The sequence below is a fragment of the Anser cygnoides genome, chromosome 27, assembly GCF_040182565.1.
Source record: "Anser cygnoides isolate HZ-2024a breed goose chromosome 27, Taihu_goose_T2T_genome, whole genome shotgun sequence".
Classification (NCBI taxonomy): Eukaryota; Metazoa; Chordata; class Aves; order Anseriformes; family Anatidae; genus Anser; species Anser cygnoides.
This window is the reverse complement of record NC_089899.1, coordinates 1,350,838-1,366,028: the sequence shown is the minus strand read 5'-3', so window position 1 is coordinate 1,366,028 and position 15,191 is coordinate 1,350,838. Positions and strand designations below refer to the sequence as shown.

The following is a 15,191-nucleotide window of genomic DNA, read 5'->3' as shown; positions in this document are numbered from 1 at the left end:
TCCCTCCTGTGAGCAAGAGCCCGACGGGGCCACGGGTGCGGCGAGCTCCGCGCGGTCTCGGCTCGCTGGCGGGGCGCACACGCGTGGCCCAGGTCACGGCGCGGGCGCCCACCGGCCGTGCCCAGGAGCGACGGTGCCAGGGGAGCGTTGGCACCCCGGCGCCGACCGCATGAGCTCAGAGGAAGGGCTTTCTCGGCTTTTTCCCTTCCCTCCCAGCCGCATTCCCAAGTGCATCCAATTTTAGCAGCTTTGCAAAACAAGCCCTCGAGTTTACCGGGCTGGAGCGGCGAGTGGCAGCGCGCGGCCGGCTCGCGGGGAGGGCTCCTTCCCGCTTCCCTCTTGACACCGGGCCAGCCCCGGCGGAGCTGCCGGCCCCGAGTGCCAGGATCCGATTTCTGCTGTCTGCTGGCGCGAGGGGGAAAGCCCTCCTATATAGACCTGCGGGGCGGCCGCGCTCGCAGTCGCGAGCGGAGCAGCTGCGGCGTGGGCAGCCATGGGGGAGCTGCCGCTGGCTCTCCTGGCTCTCGCCGCCCTTCGCTGCGCCGGGGCGCCAGGTAAGATTTCGGCATTTTTAACGACATCTCAGGGACCCCTCCAGGAAAACTGCTCATCCCCATCGCCCTGCGGCACGGGGCTGGGGGCTGCCGGCAGCGCTGTGGGGCAGGACGGCGGCGCTGGGGATTGCCAGGTGTTTGCTGGGGCCAGATGTTTGTGACAGCAGCTGGGGAATGTCGCTCCTGCATCTGCTTGGAGGATGCTCGGGGCCCCTCTGCCCCCGCTCCGGAGCTTTGCCTTCCCCGGGGCTGTGACACCGGCGGGATGGGGACGTGCCCCGTGCTGTGTCCCCACCAGCACTGCCTGATCCAGTGCTGGTGGCCAAACCTGTGTGGGAAATCCCGTCTGGAATTGCCCCCCCAGCTCCTCCATGGGGGTCCCCCAACCCTGCGTGAGTTCTGCAGGGTGCCAAGGACAGCATCTGCGCGAGGAAGCCGGGAACATCCCCGGTCCTGGGGGAAAATCCATCCACCTTGCAGGGCGCCGCAGGGTTCCCGCTGCCTGGCTGCTCCCTTCCACCCGGCTCTGCCGTGTCGCCCGGGGACAGGGACAGGGGTGGCATTGCTGCCGGCAGGGGGACGCTGTATGTTTGTAGTGTGCCCATGGGTACCCACTGCATGCTCATGGGGTGCTCCGTGCTGCATGGCAGCGTCTGGGGGGCTCGGACACATCTTGCCCTGCGTGACAGACACCCGTGGGACCCATCAGCTCACCGCAAACCTCCCTGGGCTGCTCTGGGGCCATCGGCTCTTCCATCAGCTCCTTGCCCCACGGGCATCGCAGCACAGCCCTGGGCACCCCGCTTTCTCTCCGGGGATCATCCTTTTGTCCGTCCCACCGCCGTGTGCTCATTGCACGGCTGAAACCCTGCTCACCACACCCGGGATCGGGGCAGGGCTGCCCCCAGAAAACCCCGGTGTCCTGGGGTGAACTCCCTGGGGGAGCTGGGGTGGGGGGGACCATGGGCAGCGAGCCCCCCCCCCCCCCCCCCCCGCCCTTGCTGGCTGCTTCCGTGCAGCACCTGCGATGCCCAGCTCAGCCTGCCCCGGGGGCTTTGCAGCCCAATTTCCTGCCGTGTCCCAGTTTGGTTGCTGGGGGCTGATCGTGCCGCAGCTCCTCACCCCCTGCGTCTCCCCCCGGGGCAGCGGGGAGCTGGCAGGCAGCATTTGCAGGCAGGCAGCCTGTGCTCCACCGCCACCAAACCATGCCCCGAGCCCAGCACCTGCCCCGTGCCCAGCCAGGGGTGTCACTCGCAGCGTGACATCGGTGTCCAGGGCTTGGGGAGGGTCCTGGGGATGGGGGCGAGCCGGTGCCGGGGGCTTTCACCCTGTGCCTCCCCCAGAGTCTCTGGAGAACGACTCGGAGCCGGGCAAGAGCGGCGCACCGGGGAAGCCCTGGAAAGCAGCCCCCAGCCTGGCGGACCTCGACCTGGACACGGCAGGTACGGCCACCCGGCCCTGGGGGGCTGTCCCCGAGCCCCCGCGGGACGCCACACCGCTGGGGACCCACAGGACACGGTGGTGCTGGGGACACACAGCTGGAGCCGCACTGGGACACCTCTCCCTTGTAGTCCAAAGGGGCTACACGGCGCAGTGTCCCCCAGTGCCAGCCTGCTAGATGACATCTTCCCCTGGGGACAGCGGGGACAGCAGGCTCCCACGGCAGTGTCCCCTGGGGCTCTCGCAGCAGGGATATGGTGGTCTCCCCGTGCACCCCACGCTTCCCATGCCAGCACCCAGTGCTCTCAAGTCCGTGTGCTTTGGTCCCCTTGTCCTCTGCACTCGCAGCCCACCAGCTGTCCCCACAGAGCTGTCCCCAGGGTGCCCCTTCCCCAGCCCCGGTGGCACCTGGGGGCACACCGGTGCTTTTAGGGGCAGAGGCTGCGCCCCAGCCACGTGCTCACGGGTGGCTCTGTCCCAGGTGGAGGGGCCGAGTGGACGTCCTGGTTCAACATCGACCACCCCGGGGGGGACGGGGACTACGAGAGCCTGGAGGCCATTCGCTTCTACTACCGCGGGCGCGTGTGCGAGCGGCCCGTGGCCATCCAGGCCCGCACCACCGAGTGGGAGCTGCCCGAGGACGTGGGTGAAGTCGTGCACTTCAGCCCCAAGAAGGGCTTTCGGTGCGTCAACAAGGAGCAGCCGCAGGGCAAGACCTGCTCCAACTACCACATCCGCTTCCTCTGCCCGCTGGGTGAGTGCCCGTCCCCAAAACCCACTGGCACCTCTGGGGGGGGGGGGGTCCGTGCCCACTGTCCCCAGCTAGAGATGGCGAGGGACACCACCCTGGGGGAAATAACGATGGAGCTGGGCACGGGTTTGTCCCACGGTGGTGGGTTCCCAAGAGCCTCCCCCTTCACCTACCGCCTCTGCCCTCCCAGAGCACATCTACTGGTCGCACTGGTCCTCCTGGAGCCCCTGCTCGCGGAGCGCCTGCGGCAGCAGCGGCACCCAGACCCGCCAGCGCCGCTGCGTCAACGCGCAGGTGGTGGCCGCGCTGAAGGAGCTCAAGTGCAAGGGCAAGGCGGTGGAGCGGCGGGCGTGCAGCGCTGGCCCCTGCCCAGGTAGGGACCCCCCCCCCCGCGCCCTCTGGCTCCCACCTGCAGCCTCCCCACCCTGTTCCTAAAGAGACGGAGAGGAGACGGCGGCGGAGCCAAGCGCCGGCCCTTCCCCGGCCGCAGGAATGTCGGCGCTGGGCTGCGGTCTCCCGTGCTGGCTTTGCTGGCGAAGGTTTTTGCGCTTCGCTGTGCTCGCCGGCCGGCTCCGGCTCAGCTCCGAGCCCCCGCGCGGGGGCACGGGCTGTCCCGTGGGGCCGCAGCCGTGCAGCGGCTGCCCCCGCACCGACGCGGCAGCTCCCCGGGCAATGTGCCCCCGCCTGCACATCGTCAGCTTAATTGCAATAACAGAAGCTGCGCTTGTAAAAATAGCTTGGCAGGGGCGTGCAGGGCCGAGCCGGGGGCTGGATGGGGCATGAGCGGCTGGATGGAGACTTGTGGGGTGGGGACCCCATTGTGCCTGTGTCCCCCATCCTGTGTGCTACAGCTCTGCAGCGTTATCCCCTGCGTCGTGCGCCCTCCTGGGTGGGGGAGCGCGGTGCCCGATGCCCACCCGGCATCTCCCTGCAGAGCCGACGTGGACGGAGTGGGGCGCGTGGGGGCCCTGCTCCCGCAGCTGCGGCAGCGCCGGGACACGTGTCCGCCGCCGGAGCTGCAAGAACGCCAAGAAGCTGCTGTGCGCCGGGCGCCCCGCCGAGGTGCAGAAGTGCCCCCCCTCGCCCTGCCCAGGTACCTGTCCTTTTGGGGACACGGGGGCGCTGACCCCACTGGTGGCGGTGGCCCCGGGGTCTCAGCGCCGTGCCGTCCCGCAGCCTGCCCTGAGCACACCCTGCAGGGCACCGTCGTCTCCGCCACCGGCGCAGCGCTGCCCGGTGCCCGCATCTACCTGGAGGGCCGCCCGCCGGTGCTGGTGGCCCGCAGTGACACGCGTGGCAGCTTCCACGTGGCTGGGGTGTGTGAGGGCACCGCCGCCAACGTCAGCGCCCACCGTGACGGCTTCGTCCCGGGACTGGCACCCATCACCTCCAACGGCTCCGGCGTGTCGGTGGCACACGTGACGCTGCAGAAGCTGGGTGAGCACCGTGGCACCGGAGGCTGCACCGTGCGCCCCTCAGGGTCCTGTACCCCAGTGGGTGCCTAATGGGGGGGTGTAAGGAGCGGGGAGGGGGTCATCACAGCTGGCTGCACCCTCTGGTCCCTTCTCCTGCAGAGAAGCCCTACATGGTGCTGCACCCCAAGCCGAAGGTGCGGGTGGCCGGGCAGGAGGTGACCTTCTGCTGCAAAGCCTCGGGCACCCCCGTGCCCAAGAAGTACTACTGGTGAGTGGGTGTGGGCGGGGGGACAGGGGGCCACCCACCGTGTCCCTGCTCACCATGTCCCTGTCCCTGCAGGTACCACAACGGGACGCTGCTGGACAGGAAGGCGCACAAGTACGGCAGCCGCCTGGAGCTGCGGGCGCTGGTGCCAGCGCAGGCTGGCACCTACCACTGCAAGGCCAGCACTGAGGCAGGCGCCATCAGGTCGGCACCGGCGCAGCTCACCGTGCTGGGTGAGTGGGGACGGGGTCTTTGTGGGGAGGGTGGCGGTGCTGGGGCATTGCACCATCCCTGGGAGAGTGGGACAGGCATTTTTAGTGGCATCTCCAAGGGATGGGGTCCCTAAACCTGTCTGTCTCCCCCAGCCCAGGGCCAGCAGAGCTGCAACCCAAAGCCAGAGCCCAGCCTCATCGAGCTGCCCGCCGAGTGCCGGCAGGACGCCAAGGGCTCCCGGTACTACGACGTGGGGCACTGCCCGCCGGCACCGTGCGCCGGCAGCCCGGCTGATGGGAAGCAATGCGGGGCGGGCGCGCGGCGCTGCTGCGGCGTGCGGCGCATGGAGGTGCGGGAGATCCAGTGCGGCGGCTCTGTCCTGCCCATCAAGGTGGTGGCCAAGTGCGGCTGCGGGCCCTGCGCCCAGCCCCGCGTTCTGGTGCAGGGACGGGTGACGGCGGCCGACACCAGCGAGCCCCTGCGCTTCGGGCAGATCTTCCTGGGGAGGAAGAAGATCGGCTTCACCGGCTACCAGGGCTCCTTCACCATCGAGGTGCCGCCGGACACGCAGCGCCTGGTGGCCCGCTTCGTGGACCGGCAGCAGCGCTTCGTGGACGCCATCAAGGTCCTGCCCTTCAACAGCCGGGGCGGTGCGGTCTACCAGGAGGTCAAGATGATGCGGAAGAAGGAGCCGGTGGAGCTGGACGCCGGCCGGACCAACGCCATCCCTCTGGGCGAGGTGAGGGGCCAGGAGCCCGTTGGGGAGCTCATCATCCCTGCCGGCACCTTCCTCCGTCCCTCCGGGGAGGTTTTCAGCGGCACCGTCAAAGCCAGCGTCACCTTCCTGGACCCCAGGGACGTCGCCACGGCAGGCGCCGCCTCCAGCGACCTGAGCTTCGCCAACGCCGAGGGGGAGATCGTCCCCCTGCGGACCTACGGCATGTTCGCCGTGGACTTTCGGGAAGGGGATTCGGGCGAGGCGCTGCAGACGGGGCCGGTGGAGGTGCGGATGGACGCGGGGCAGATCCGGATGCCGGAGCACCTGAAGAAGATGAAGCTGTGGTCCTTGAACCCCGAGACCGGCTTGTGGGAGGAGGAGGGCGTCTTCCGCCCGGCCAAGGAGAGGCGCGGGAAGAGGGAGGAGAGGACCTTCCTCGTGGGGAACATGGAGATCCGCGAGCGGCGCCTCTTCAACCTGGACGTGCCGGAGGACCGCCGCTGCTTCGTCAAGGTCAGGGCTTACAGCAACGAGAAGTTCAACCCCTACGAGCAGCTGGAGGGGGTGGTCATCAGCCTCATCAACCTGGAGCCCCAGCCCGGCTTCCCCGCCAACCCGCGGGCCTGGGGCCGCTTCGACAGCGTGGTCACTGGCCCCAACGGCGCCTGCCTGCCCGCCTTCTGCGATGCCCGGCGCCCCGACGCCTACTCGGCGTATCTCACCGCCACGCTGGGCGGTGAGGAGCTGGAGGCCGTGGCCTCCAGCCCCAGGCTCAACCCCAGCGCCGTGGGGGTGTCCCAGCCCTACCTGAACAAGCTGGGCTACCGCCGGCTGGACCACGATGACCCCAGCTTCAAGAAGACGGCCTTCCAGATCAACGTGGCCAAGCCCGACCCCAACAACATCGACGAGACCAACGGCCCCGTCTACCCCTACCGCAGCCTCAAGGAGTGCGAGGAGGCGCCGGTGAGCGCCAACCACTTCCGATTCTACCGCGTGGAGGTGGACAAGTACGAGTACAATGTAGTGCCCTTCAAGGAGAGCGACCTGACCTCCTGGACCGGCGACTACCTGGCGTGGTGGCCCAACCCGCAGGAGTTCAGGGCGTGCTTCATCAAGGTGCGGATCGAGGGGCCGCAGGAGTACATGGTGAGGTCCCGCAACGTGGGGGGCAGCCACCCCCGCACCCGGGGGCAGCTCTACGGGCTGCGCGACACCCGCAGCGTGCGGGACGCCCTGCTGGAGAACAGCTCGGGAGCCTGCGTGGAGTTCAAGTGCAGCGGGATGCTCTACGACCAGAGCCTGGTGGACCGCACCTTGGTCTCCATCATCCCCCAGGGCAGCTGCCGCCGCACGGCCGTCAACGGCCTCCTGAGGGACTACCTGGCCCGGCACCCGCCGGTGGCCGACACCAACAACACGGCCGCCTTCACCATGCTGGCGCCGGTCGACCCGCTGGGGCACAACTACGGCATCTACACGGTGACGGACCAGAACCCGCGCCTGGCCAAGGAGATCGCCATCGGCCGCTGCTTCGACGGCACCTCGGACGGCTTCTCGAGGGAGATGAAGTCAGACGCGGGCGTTGCCGTCACCTTCACCTGCCAGGAGCGGCCGGCGGGGCGCGAGAGCTTCTTCCAGCGCCTGCTCACTTCGCCGGCCGAGGCGCTGGATGAGATCCGGCGCGAGATGGGGACCGGCGAGATGCGCCGGGCCCCCCCCGAGGTGCTGGACTTTGCCTCCGGCGTGCGAGCCCTGAGCCCCACGCCGACCCGCCGGACCCCCAGCAGCCGGCGGAGGATGGGCCGGACCCGGGCGCAGCAGTGAGCGCCGCGGCGTCCCCGCGCCCCCCCCGCCAGCCCTCCACTCTCCCCCTCGCTTTTACCCGCGCTCATTTATAACGACCGATGGGGGGGGGGGGGAGGAGGATAGGGGGGACGCGGAGGTGCAAAGGGACAAAGGGACACGTCTGGTGGGGACTGTGCTGTGTCCCCCCACCCTGACCAAGGGACACTTTTTCCAAGGGGGAGGCACCCCCGTGTCTGAGCCCAGCTTCCCCCCTCCCCCCTCCCCGGGTGCTGTCCCCTGCCCTCACCCCCCAGCCCCGTGCGGGGCAGCTCGTGGTGCTCACCCCCGGCCCCGGCCGCAGGATGCGGCCCCTCGGGGGTTATTTAAAAATAAAGTGAAAAAATGCGGGGGGGGAAGCAAATAGGGGAGAGGGCTCGTTGGGGAAGGGGTACCGCGTACCGGGGATTGGTGACTGGGTGGCACCTGGGGGTCCTCCTGCCATCACGGGGGCCGGGGGAAGTCTTGGTCCTGGTTAGATGCAGCAGCCCTTTGGGGCAGGATAACGAAATATGGGGTTTCTTTTTGGGGAAAAAAAAGCAAGGGTTTGGATAAAAAAAGCCCTTTTCTCCCTCCCACACCAGGTGGTAGAGGCTTGGGTGCAGGCAGCATGCTGGGGACCCCGGGCTCAGACCCCGCAGCTTCCACCCAAGCTCAGCACAGAGCCTGCCTGGGCCTGATCCTGCACTCGACAAACCCGGATCCTTTGCCCTCAGGGTGTGCATTTCGCCCCAAATTCCTTTTCCCCAGGCAAAACCAAAGCCCCTTCTTCCAACCCCCACCTTCCTTGCCGCCAGCCCCCGCGGGCAGAGCCGGGGCTGCTCAGCACACGGTGGAGGGGGGGGGGGGGGGCGAGGAGATGACGACAGGATGCGGCCCCGGGCACGCCAACAATTTGTACATTATTTATTATGAAATATACGGTTGTGTTTACACCCACGTGGCTGCTGGGTTTCTCTGGGCTGCCCAGAACTTGGCGACAAGGTTGGGGGACGCGGGGACGTTCCCAAACCCCCCCCCCTTGGTGTACCCAGGATGGGGTGGGGGATTTTTTTGGGGGGGCGGGGGTCCCATCCCATCGCTGTGCTCCACGCAGGGCTGGCCCCGTACCCCCTCCCACCACCCCGCACGGTAGCACCGTCCCGGCAGCTCCTGTTTGCCTTGGGCCCGGTTCAGGCGGCTGGCGGCCGTGCAGCGGCACGGGGCGGGGGGGGCCCCATCCAGCCCCGCAGCTGGGGGACGTGGCAGCCGGGGGGGCCCCATCCCGCCCCGCGGCCCCCGGCACACGGGGATGAGCCCAGCTCCATTAAGCGAGGCGGGAGCTGGGGGTCTGTCTGTCCATCCAAAATGGGGGGGGGGGGTCCTGTAGGATGCTGGGGGGAGGGGGGGGGGGCTCGTGCACGTGGACCCCGCTCTGGGCTGAGGTCCCGTACCCCCCCCCCCCCAGCCCGGCGGATGCCGTAATGGAACAGGCTCCGTGTCCGGGTCCAAAACATCCCCTCCTGCTCGCAGGACAATGTTTCCCTTTTAAAACACGGTTTGGCCAAATCCAGGCATTTTTTCGCCCTTATACTGGATGCTGCCGCTGGCGAGATCAAAGGGGATGGGGCAGCCGGGGGGGGGGGGATGACGACGAGGGGCGTTCGCCAAAACCACTCCTGGGTGCTGCGGCAGCCAAAACCCGTCCCTCTCCTGCTCCTGCCTGGAAGGAAAAATGCTGAGGATGGATGCAACGGGTGGAGGGTGCTGCTGCGGGGGGGGGCACCTGGCCCCCCGCTCCACGTGCCCCCAGAAGGCCGGCTGCGGGTCCCCGTCCCCATTCCCAGGGGGGGGCTCAGAGCCCTGACCCCATCACAGGGGGACATCGGTGGGTGCTCCCCTAAGGGCATCGCTGGTGGCAGTGTCCCGGGGGGGGGGGGGTAGGAGGGGGGCAGGATTTTTTTTCCACCGTCTGCTCATCTTGGTTGGAGGCAGCTGCTAAGGCAGGGCAGATGGAAGCAGCTCCTGCTGCTATTTCAGACATCGAGGGAAAAAAAATGGGGTGAAAAATGGCAAAAATTAATGCACACACACAAAAAAAATGGATGGCTCCCCCAGCTCTCATTCTCCACCAGCAGCTTTGAACCCCCCCAGAAAGCCTCAGGGAGATGTGTCCCATCCTGTCCCCCCTCCACAGGGAGCAGGGCTGGAGGGGGGCTCCCAAATTCTCCCATCCCTCCTTCCCCCATTCTAGCCACCCCACGGAGCACCCCCACACCCCTACGCTGCCCCGCTCCCACCCTGGGGTGCTGGGGACCAGGAGATGGGTGCAAGGGGGTGGCCAGGGTGAGATGGGTGCGGGAGGTCCGTGCTGGGTGTCCGACCCAGCCCCACATTCCCGAGGGCTGGAAACCTGCCCGGGGTCAGGGGTTGGGCTGGGGGCTGCAGCCAAATCCTCCTGCTGCCCCCCCCCCCTCCATGGGGCCGGAGGGTGCGGGACCCTCCGATGCCCCCAGCCCCAGGGACCTGGCGGCATCCTGGCTGGATCCGCACCCCACCCGCGTTGTGCAGCCCTGAGCTCACCCCAAAGAGCATCATCGGGGACCAAAATAACCCCCCCGCCCCCCCCCCCACCCCAGGGGGGTGCTGGGCGCTGCCGGGCCCTGGTGCTGGAGGGGGGAATTCCCTGGGGAGCCCGCGCTGCACCCACAGATGGAGCAGGAGGGGTTACGCAATGAAACGGCTTTGGGGTCAAAACCCCAAAGGTCAAAACCCTCAAAGGGCAAAACCCTAAAAATCAAAACCCCAAAGGTCAAAACCCCAAAGGTCAAAACCCCAAAGGTCAAAACCCCAAAGGTCAAACCCCCCCCCCCCCGAGGCGCAGGTGCGGCGCTGTCCCTGAGTGTGGGACGCCGGCACAGCGAGCGCCCCAGCCCCGTGCAGGATGTGTCCCCGTGGTGCGAAGCGGTGCTCAGCCGGGCTCGGCTGCTTCTCGTTACCTCCAAACCCCGTCCGAGCTGGAGCTGCAAAGTGGGGAAGGGGAAAAGAGGAGGGGGGGCAAGCAGGGAGAACGGTGGCTGACCCCTCGCGGGGCGCACGGGCACGTCCTTGGGTGCCACCGGTCCCCGCAACAGGGACGGGGACGCTGCTTGCCCCCCCCGGATGGGTGCAGCCCCCCCAAATCTCCATGGGGGTGCCTCCGCGAGCGCTGCTGCTCCCCGCGAGCACGTCCCGGCGCTGGCCGAGAACAAAGGCTGCTCTGAGCACCAGCCACGAGCTGGAAAGCTACTTGGGAAGCAGCTCTCGCTCGCTTTCCCTTTTTTTTTTTTTTTTTTTCCTGCCTTTTAAATAATGGAAAATATAATGACAGTGCCTAAATTAAAATAATAAAAGAAACCAGCCGAGAAGCCAACCCGAAATAGGAGAGAAACCCACGTTTCAGGCTGAAAGGGAACACGCACAGGCAAGGGATGAAAGGGAAAAGCAGACGTGTGCACGCTGTGCTCGGCCCCGCTCCGAAGCCGCCCCTCACTCCTCCCCGAGTGCGGGCAGCCCCCCCCGGGGCCCCCCCTGTTATTTTGCAGCTGTGTCCCCGTGCACCCCATCCCCACCGGCTCCTCTCTTTGCATCACGCTCAGCACCCTCAGGGGCCCGATCCTGCCCGGGGAGAGCTGGGGGGGCACAGCGGCTTCTCCTGCCCCCGATGCGTCCCCGGGGGGGGCAGCGGGGGACACGGGAGGTGCCAGCTCCCCATCCCTGCTGCCATGGCGGGGCCGGGTCCAGCTGCCGAATTCCTGGCCGTCTGGCCAAGAGGCACTCGCTCCGCTCCTGCCGCTCCCTCCGGACAAGCGGAGGAGGAAAACAAACGGTGCTTGCACTTGGATGTGTGTGTGGGGGGGGTTCCCCGTGCCCCCCCTCCCCAGCTGGGGACATGGAGGGCTCTTGCCATCCTTCCCCCATGGAAGGGGTCATTCAAAGCCAGGATTTGGGGGAAAACAGCGGGAATCGGTGAGGCAGGTGGAGAGGGGATGCCCGCAGCGGGGACCCCGCCACAGGTGCGAGGTGAGGCCCCAATTTCTGCCTTGGTCCCGAGGTGAACCCGGCACGGCCCCAGGAGGCAGCGCCTCACGGCACGCATTCCTCTCCCAGTTGCTTTTTAGATATATTTGAAGAGTTACATCTCAATATCTCACTGTTCAAAGCGAGGTGGTTCTGGAAAAAACATCCATTCCCGTTTTTCAAGCTATTTTTGAAACCTTTGGCCTTTGTTCATCCTCAGGATCCAGACCATAAATAATAATAACAACATACTTAAACCCTTTATGATGACAGCTCACCGAATCTGCCAGAGCATTTTAATTCTCCAGATGTCGAAAATCTGACTCAAAACTCGAAGTTTGGTAAATATTTTGTGTGTTTTTCATTTCACAGCCACTGTTTCTTTTTTTTTTTTTTTTTTTTTATCACATGAACCAGCGGAAGAAAAACACAAACTGGAGCGGCTATTTCTGGAGCTGGTTGGAGAAAAGGTGAGCTGGGGGGCCGCTGTCTCCCATCTCCTGCATCCCCCATTCCCCCATCCTGCATCCCACATCCCATAGCCCATACGCCGCATCTCGCATCCCGTATCCTATGTCCCACACCCCATATCCTATATCCCACATCCCATATCCTGCATCCTTTATCCCATATCCCCTATCCTACATCCCATAGCCCCCATCCCATATCCCACATCCCACGTCCCGCGTCCCTTATCCCATACCCATATCCCATATCCCACATCCCATATCCACCATTCCATACCCGCATCCCATACCCAGCATCCTGCACCCCTTCTCCCGTATCCAAAGATCCCATATCCCCATATTGCACACCTCCCATCCCAGATCCTGCATCCTACATCCCGTATCCATCTGCTGTGTATCCCGTACCCAAGCACCGCACCCCGTACCCCACAACCACCTCCCACAACCCGTACCCCATACCCACCTCCCTCATCCCATGCCCCATACCCGCTCCCAGCCCCACAAGGCCACAGGGAGGTTCCCGTTCCCTCCCCTTCACCCCCACCCGCCCCAATTCTTCGGGGTGCTTCGAGGGAGCGAAACACCGGCCGCTATTGACTTTGGTCAGGGGACGCTTCCCTTCTTTCCACTGCATGCCGAAAAACGTCAGCAGGAAAAAAAAAAATGAAAAAAAAATAATAAAAAAAAGCAGACTTTTAGCACAAGTCCTGGAAAAAGCGAGTTTCGGGTTTCGCCACCGCAGAAGCAAACAGGGCGCGTGGCCGCCCTGCCGACGGCAAGCCAGCGCATGCGGTGGCTGGACCGCGATGCTCTCCTCCTCCCCGAGACGGGGGAGCCTCCTCCTGGCTTCGCCAGCCCCCCCCCCCGGGCCCCCCCGCAGCCCTCCTGAACAGCAGCCGAGGGCGTTTTTTTTTGGACGGGGACGTCCCGTGAAAGGTTGGCGCGGAGCTGGCCTCCGCCCCGCGTGCCGGCAGGGACGTCACGGGTCGGATCCTGGCCCCGACGCGCGCCCCTGTGCTGGGTGGTTTGGGGTGGGGGGGGGGGGGGGGGGGGGGCTGGCACCCCTGCGCTGGCACCCCCAGAGCTGGGGACACCTCCAAGCCCCAGGTACCCCATAACCAGCCTCTGCCCACACTCCAGCAGGTCACATACCCGGTTACTTTATGCCCTGGGTACCCCATATCCCGGGTACCCCATACCCTGGGTACACCATATCGGGGGTACCCCATAACGGAGGTACCCTATACCCCCATTTCCCTATACCCCAGGCACCCTGTACCCCGAGTGCCTCGTACCCTGAGTACTTCATACCCCAAGTTTCTCCACACCCCAGGTGCCCCACAATCTCGTTACCCCACACCCCTAATTCTCCTACTTCCATTTGTCCGTATCCCAGGCACCCTATAATCCGTGTACCCCACACTTCAGTCCCCCCATATACCAGGTACCCCATATTCCAAATACACCACACCCCAGTTTCTCCATACCCCACAGTCTGGGTACCCTGTACCCCAATTACTCCATCCCCACGCATCCCATACGCCAAGTGCCCCACACCCCAGCTTTTCCAGACCCCAGGGACCCCCAACCCAAATACCCCACATTGTTTCTCCATACCCCGTCCCCCCCCTTGCCCTGGGGGATTCCCTGCCCTGTGGCCCCGGTCCCGCTCACAGAGCGCACGGGGCTCCCCGCACACTCACAGCCCCCCCAGCTCTGCCCCCAACCCTAGGACATGGGACTGGGGCACAGGGGGGGGGGGGTGGTCCCTGCAGCGTCCCCCCCCCCAAACCATCCCAGGCACGGGGTGCCGGGACGGCCCCGCTGGGCACCCTGCTGCCGTCCCACCCCCTGCCCCCGTATCCACGGGAAGGCCACCGACCGGCCACCCCGCGCGTCCCTCCCACGTGCCCCTCCGTGCGCTGCGCTTGCAAAACCCGCAGGATTTCCTGGAAATTCCCGTTATTGGAGAAACGAAACCAGGGCCCGAAGGTCCCTCCCAGCGCGCTCGGGTGGGCTCTGGCAGTGCAGGGCGGCGCGGGCAGGATGGAGGGCTGCTGCCTGCGCTGCCGCCTCTGGCACAGGCAGTCCTGGAGGATGTGCGTGGCCCTGGCCATCGGGGTGGCCGTGGTGGTCCTGGTGACAGCCCTCCCCTCCTCGGAGGAGCCACCGAGGGGCTTGGAAGGGCTGGAGCAGCTGGGGACGGCGCAGCGGGAGCTGCAGGCGCAGGTGGCCGCGCTGGGGCAGGCGCTGGCCGTCACCAACCAGTCCCTCGCCGAGGCGCTGGCCGTCACCAACCGGTCCCTCGCCGAGGCGCTGGCCGTCACCAGCAGGTCCCTCACCGAGGTGCGGGGGCAGTGGGAGAGCTGCAGAAACGAGCTGGTAGGTGGCGGGGTAAGGGGGGGGGGGGGGAAAATGTCCCTTACTGGGACCCCCTGGCCCAGGGGTGCGTGCGTGGTTTGCTTTGCGCTGCTCCCAGCCTGGGGAGGGGAAGAGCTGGCGCCTGAGGCTGTGTCCCCTGTCCCTTTCTGTCCCTGCGCTCAGGACGCGCTGAAGAGCACCGTCTCGGAGCTGACACAGCGTTTAGCCCAGCTGCAGCACCACAGGGACGAGCAGGAGGCCAACGTGGTGCAGCTGCAAGGTGAGCACTGGGGACACCCCGTTCCCTGCCCCCTGGGACACCTTGGTTCCTGTCCTCGCCCCCCCCCCACCAGCCACCCTGCTCCCTGACCCCCACCTGCTGTCACCCCCCCTTTAGAGAACAACAGGGAGCTCCAGGAGAGGCTGGAACGGCAAGAGCATCAGCTGAAGGAGGCTCAGAGGAGCAGGTGAGACCCCCGCTCCCCCCGCTCCCCCCCGTGGCGGCCCTGGTCCCGTGCGCTGTCACCGACTCTCGCTGTCCCCCGCCAGGAGCAACCTCCAGTCGCAGATCTGGAACGCGTTGTCAGAGATCCAGTCCATACGGAGCTGGCGTTCGAGTGGGACCAGCGTGACATTCCCTGGCGTGGCTGTGCCCCTCGTCCTCCTGGCTCTGCTCTTCGCAGGGACGCTGCTGCTTTGAGCACGGAGCTGGGAGAGCATGGACCTGGCTTGTCGCCGTCCCCTTCCGCCCCCGCGGGGCAAGGAGGGACGGTTCCCATCCTGCTGGGATGGGGCTGGTGCTGGCAGCTCACGCAGTGCCTGGGTCGGGAGCTCCCACCATGAGGACGTCGCGTGGGGACATCCTGGGGGGACATTCTGCAAAATGCTGGCCCCTGAGCTATGGCCAGGGCGAGACGGGGATGGGGCAAAGGCAGGGGACAGAGACCTGTCACTGCCCCGGGGCTGCCTTTAAGCAAAGGGTTCGCAGCTACTGCGCAGTTAGGTGGGTTTGAGCCATTTTCCAATAAAACTGCATGAAAACCCAAAGTGTTTTGTTGCTCCAGCATCAGGACAGCCTCCCCGGCACGGCTTGGGTTTGTCCCGGCCGATTTTACCCACGGCCG

The 15,191-nt window shown here is 66.2% G+C and overlaps 2 protein-coding genes across 2 annotated transcripts; both read left to right on the top strand.

The window, feature by feature from the left end:
- The first annotated feature begins 272 nt into the window (after positions 1-272).
- CILP2 (cartilage intermediate layer protein 2) lies at positions 273-8,136 on the top strand. Its single transcript, XM_048052384.2, has 9 exons — positions 273-554; positions 1,898-1,996; positions 2,476-2,748; positions 2,936-3,118; positions 3,680-3,838; positions 3,922-4,182; positions 4,320-4,428; positions 4,501-4,658; positions 4,791-8,136. The coding sequence occupies exons 1-9, from the start codon at positions 494-496 to the stop codon at positions 7,181-7,183; spliced, it is 3,696 nt and encodes a 1,231-aa protein (XP_047908341.2). The 5' UTR covers positions 273-493; the 3' UTR covers positions 7,184-8,136.
- A 5,526-nt stretch (positions 8,137-13,662) lies between these two features.
- On the top strand, positions 13,663-15,114 carry LOC106047950 (golgin subfamily A member 6-like protein 4). The gene is made up of 4 exons (XM_048052385.2): positions 13,663-14,088; positions 14,251-14,347; positions 14,465-14,534; positions 14,617-15,114. The coding sequence occupies exons 1-4, from the start codon at positions 13,753-13,755 to the stop codon at positions 14,765-14,767; spliced, it is 654 nt and encodes a 217-aa protein (XP_047908342.2). The 5' UTR covers positions 13,663-13,752; the 3' UTR covers positions 14,768-15,114.
- Positions 15,115-15,191: the final 77 nt, after the last annotated feature.

What these genes read in the sequence shown, in the direction of transcription:
- CILP2 (XM_048052384.2), top strand. Translation starts at nt 494, where the DNA reads ATGGGGGAGCTGCCGCTGGCTCTCCTGGCTCTCGCCGCCCTTCGCTGC. An exon ending in CCTCGACCTGGACACGGCAG is followed by an intron (nt 1,997 to 2,475) that starts GTACGGCCACCC and finishes GCTCTGTCCCAG; the next exon opens with GTGGAGGGGCCGAGTGGACG. An exon ending in CAGCGCTGGCCCCTGCCCAG is followed by an intron (nt 3,119 to 3,679) that starts GTAGGGACCCCC and finishes ATCTCCCTGCAG; the next exon opens with AGCCGACGTGGACGGAGTGG.
- LOC106047950 (XM_048052385.2), top strand. Translation starts at nt 13,753, where the DNA reads ATGGAGGGCTGCTGCCTGCGCTGCCGCCTCTGGCACAGGCAGTCCTGG. An exon ending in CAACGTGGTGCAGCTGCAAG is followed by an intron (nt 14,348 to 14,464) that starts GTGAGCACTGGG and finishes CCCCCCCTTTAG; the next exon opens with AGAACAACAGGGAGCTCCAG. An exon ending in AAGGAGGCTCAGAGGAGCAG is followed by an intron (nt 14,535 to 14,616) that starts GTGAGACCCCCG and finishes GTCCCCCGCCAG; the next exon opens with GAGCAACCTCCAGTCGCAGA.